The sequence below is a fragment of the Physeter macrocephalus genome, chromosome 11, assembly GCF_002837175.3.
Source record: "Physeter macrocephalus isolate SW-GA chromosome 11, ASM283717v5, whole genome shotgun sequence".
Lineage (NCBI taxonomy): Eukaryota > Metazoa > Chordata > Mammalia > Artiodactyla > Physeteridae > Physeter > Physeter macrocephalus.
In genome coordinates this window covers 34,740,132-34,744,086 of record NC_041224.1, presented here as the reverse complement: position 1 = coordinate 34,744,086, position 3,955 = coordinate 34,740,132, and the positions used below count along the sequence as shown (strand labels likewise).

The following is a 3,955-nucleotide window of genomic DNA, read 5'->3' as shown; positions in this document are numbered from 1 at the left end:
CACCGGCCAAGCCTCGGCACTGCTTTTCAAGGCATCCACTCAGACCCTCTGGCCCAAATGGAAATTCCCTTGGACACACGGAAGAGGGAGAGCTGTTGGTGTGTAGGCGGGTGTGGTGGGTGATCTCGGTCCTGGCACCTTGGGAGCAGCTGTCGGAGAAGGAGCATGTCCCTAACGCAAGGCTAGTTGCTCATCTGAGCATCAGACACGCGTGTGTTTCTGAACACTAAAGGAAAACGAATGCACAGCACAGAGATCAGCACCGTCAGGGCACGCCACACCCACACACGGCTTCGCCCGCTGCGCAGGGCCGGCCCGGGGCCTCATAGCATTAGTAGGAACTGGTCTTGCTCTGGCGGCTTCCTCACCCAGGTGCCCAGGCCGGCCTTCTGGAATGCTTTGAATAGCTGCTGTTTGACAGCCTGGTAGGTGCGTGCCCCCAGCTTGGCCTCACAGTACATGGACGGCGTGTCTCCGTGGCTTGGGATCCGTGCACTCAGCTGTGGGACAGAACGAGAGAGGACGGGTGAGCCCTTGCCGGGAACAGGCCCCGACCAGCAGGACCGCTCAAGCCTGGCAAGCAGGCACTGGCCTGCTGGTCACTTTTCCTTCTCTCTTCCTTCAAACAGAAAAGCAGCGAGATCATCACGTGGGCTTGGAGTTTGCCAAGAGGGTGGATCTCAGGTTAAGTCCTCTCACCACACGGATGATGGGAGGGGCTGCGTGAGTCAATGAGTGCAATTCTGGGGTCATTTCACAACGTATCAAAATACCCAGTTGTGCACCTTAAATATATACACTGTACATATGTCAATTATGCCTTAGTAACAAAGAAAAATATCCCCTCTAATTTGATCTATTGATAAAAAAAATTTCATATAAAATTCCAAAAAAAGAAAGAGAGTAACAGTAGAAATTAGGGAGACTTTGCTTCACAAGAAGTTTGAGTGATTAATGAAAAAAATAAACACAGAACTTGTCTGCCATTAACAACACAAGCTGTGCATAATTTTTTTCTTTTTCGAGGAGAATTAGGGGCTCAAATCGGCGTGGGTGGTGAGGCCGAGGGGGCCGTGGGAATGAAGGCAGCGTCCCAGGCGGAGTCGCCTGCTAGCCCACTGGGAGGACCGGGACTGGCCCCTGTGTCCAGCGGGGCAGGACAGGGTCTGGCTTCACCACCCGCGCGCCAGGGTCGGGGGTGCGGTGAGCGGGGGAAGTGGTCGGCGGGGGGCGGCACCTGCCACTGGCCAGTCCGTCCCTGACACTCACTGCCGTGTAATTGGGGGAACCCCTAACTTTTCTGGGCATTCATTTCCTTCTGTCTGAACTGGAATGACATGGACTCTGAAGTTTCTATGGACTTTCTCATGGGCTGCACTGGCCACAGCTGTTCACCAGTGAGCCCATTTCCACCTATTTCTGGGGCCACAGCATGAGACCCTGCTGCGGGTCGGGGGCCCCACTCGGAGGGGCCACACCTGGGGTTGGCGGGGGGCGGGCAGGGACACTGGGGCTGGTTTGCGTGTCCCGTGTCACCCTGGCTCTGCCCAAGCGGCAGCTCCCTGGGCCCCGCCCGTGTCCAGCCCCACTGACCTTGCCGTAGAGCTGCGCCCACCGGGCCGAGAGCCTGTGCTTGCAGAGCCTGGACGAGCGGCCGCAGCTCCGCTTTCCGGTGGTGGCGTCGATGACCTCCACGTCCGCCGTGCCCACCACCCAGTTCACGCTGAAGTGGGGCGACTTCCCAGGCTGCCGCGCCTCGGCCTGACTCACTCCTGCCGGGAGAGACGGGGCGCCGGGCGTGAGCGCTGCTGGCCGGGCGGGCGGGAGACGGTTCCCACGCTGGTGGGACGGGGTGGACGGCCGACCCGAGCGCCATCACTGGGGCTTGGATTCGAAGGATTTTCAATGCAAGGCTGTCCTGTAATAACACTCTGCCCACGTTTCCCCCTTTCTCTGGATGTTTGTCGCGTGGACTGGTGAACAGATGGGGCCGCATAAAGGCCAGCTGAGAGCGTGCGTTTACGGGGCACCTGCTGCCTGCCCGCTCCCCACAGGGCAGACGCCAGGGTCACAGTCTGGCTGACGAGATACGAAATGGAGTGAAAACAAGCGAGCTCTGAGGGTGCAAGGCGCCGACCCGGCAAGGTGACTGGAGCCCGGTGGGGACCGGAAACTGGGCCCTGGTTTGAATTTCAGGACCGCAGAGCGTTAAACCGGGAGTAGGTCTTTCTAAGTCCTGGGGCCGCCGAGGATGCTAAACCATGCAAGATGGTGGCCTGGGAGGAGGGGCACTGACCCCGGGGCCTCGGCCACATGCCCTCCGTGCCCCCCGACTCCCCGCGCAGCTGACGGGCTGGCTCCACCCCCAACCCCGGCTCCCACTGGGGTCACGCAGGAGTGAGCAGAGAAGGACCTTGGTCTCCTATGTGTTCGCGGCCACAGTGCTGCAGGATGTTTAGCCCGGACCCCCACCCCCACCCCCGCCATGCTCCTCCTGACACCTTCCCTGGATCCAGCCCCCTGAGCAGCTGCTCCCATCCACACCCTGCTTCTTTCCAGCCTCCTGCCCCCGGTGGGCGGATTGGACGGCTGGATGGGGCCTCTCAGGGCCCTGGGTGGGCGGGCCCAGGGGCCCCGGCAGCATCTCACCGGGAAGCAGAGCCTGGTGCTGGGAAGCAAGTGGCAACCCAAGGAGCTGGACACATGGAAAAGTTGTCACCTGACTCATCAACATAGATGGAAATTACTTTTAACTTAGACACCTGAGAACTGAACATTTGCTTTTAGCTCCACACCAGGAATTCTAGGTCTTTGGGGGTCGCTGCAGAGCTGTTTCTGCTGCTCAACCACAGGAAGTCATTAATCTTCAACATTTTAAGAAAGAACAGGAGAAAGAAGAAAAGGGAAAGTGAAAGAAAGACATTGAAACGGGCCCAAAGTGATATTTTATCAGAATTACTGAAATTGTTGACCGTTTAGAAAATGACTCTGGTTTCACAGACGTTGAATTTGAGGCAAACCTTCCCATCCCTCAGTTGACGATGGTGAGTCAGGACTGAGCCCCCCGGAGACAGGCGTGGGTCTCAGGCTCCCATCCCCAGCTCCTACGAGGTGGATGTCGCCACCTCTTCAGCTGGTCTTGTTTGTGCTGTTAATTCTTATGTGGATAAGAAATTGTGCCGTTGCCACGGGTCACAGTGGGTGTGTCAGGAGAACTTGGCCTTCTGGTGTTGATAAATAGAGCATCTTCACACTTAAATTCCTGTGAGTCTATTTCCACATTTATAAATGGAGGTAACAGCAGCTGTCATGGTTGGTGTGACAGGGTGTGTGCCTCATCTTGACGTTGACGGGGGTGGCTGCTGGGTTTAGTTAGGTCCCTTCCCTGAATGGTGGAGCCGTTCTCTGGGGGGGACTCGTGGAGGGTGAGTAGCTGCACCGTGCAGATCAGGCCTCTCTGGGCACCCACCCCCCAGGAGAACCACCCACAGGTTGTACGTGGCCATCACCTGCCGGGCTCAGGCCGTAGGGCGCCACAGCCACGGGCAGAGCTTTGGGTCAGATCCGAAGGCACCGTTCGTGGGGAGGACGGGGGTGAGGGAACGCCCTCCGCGACAGGTCGGCCCGAGTCACGGGAAGGGAAGGTGGGGCTGTGGTCCTGGATGGGCACTGCGACCCTGGCTCCCATGGCCTCGCTGTAGTTTGCTGAGTCCCCTCCCTGGACGCGGGGAGCCCCTGGAGTCTGACGTGGTCCCCGGATTTGGCAGAGGGTCTTAGATTTTAGGAACAGGGTCTGGTGTGTAAAGAAACCTGGGGCTGGGCTTCCCTGGTGGCGCAGTGGTTGAGAGTCCGCCTGCCGATGCAGGGGACACGGGTTCGTGCCCCGGTCCGGGAAGATCCCACATGCCGCGGAGCGGCTGGGCCCGTGAGCCATGGCCGCTGAGCCTGCGCGTCC

At 58.8% G+C, this 3,955-nt stretch overlaps 1 protein-coding gene across 1 annotated transcript in view; it reads right to left on the bottom strand.

Moving 5' to 3' along the window:
• Positions 1-323: 323 nt before the first annotated feature.
• The window catches only part of ADARB2 (adenosine deaminase RNA specific B2 (inactive)), a 551,384-nt gene continuing 547,752 nt past the window's right edge, over positions 324-3,955 (bottom strand). The window contains exons 13-14 of the mRNA XM_024129558.2: positions 1,594-1,772; positions 324-500 (exon numbers count right to left, since the gene is read on the bottom strand). Coding sequence (XP_023985326.1) covers positions 324-500; positions 1,594-1,772 — 356 coding nt within the window. The remainder of the gene's footprint in view (positions 501-1,593; positions 1,773-3,955) is intronic.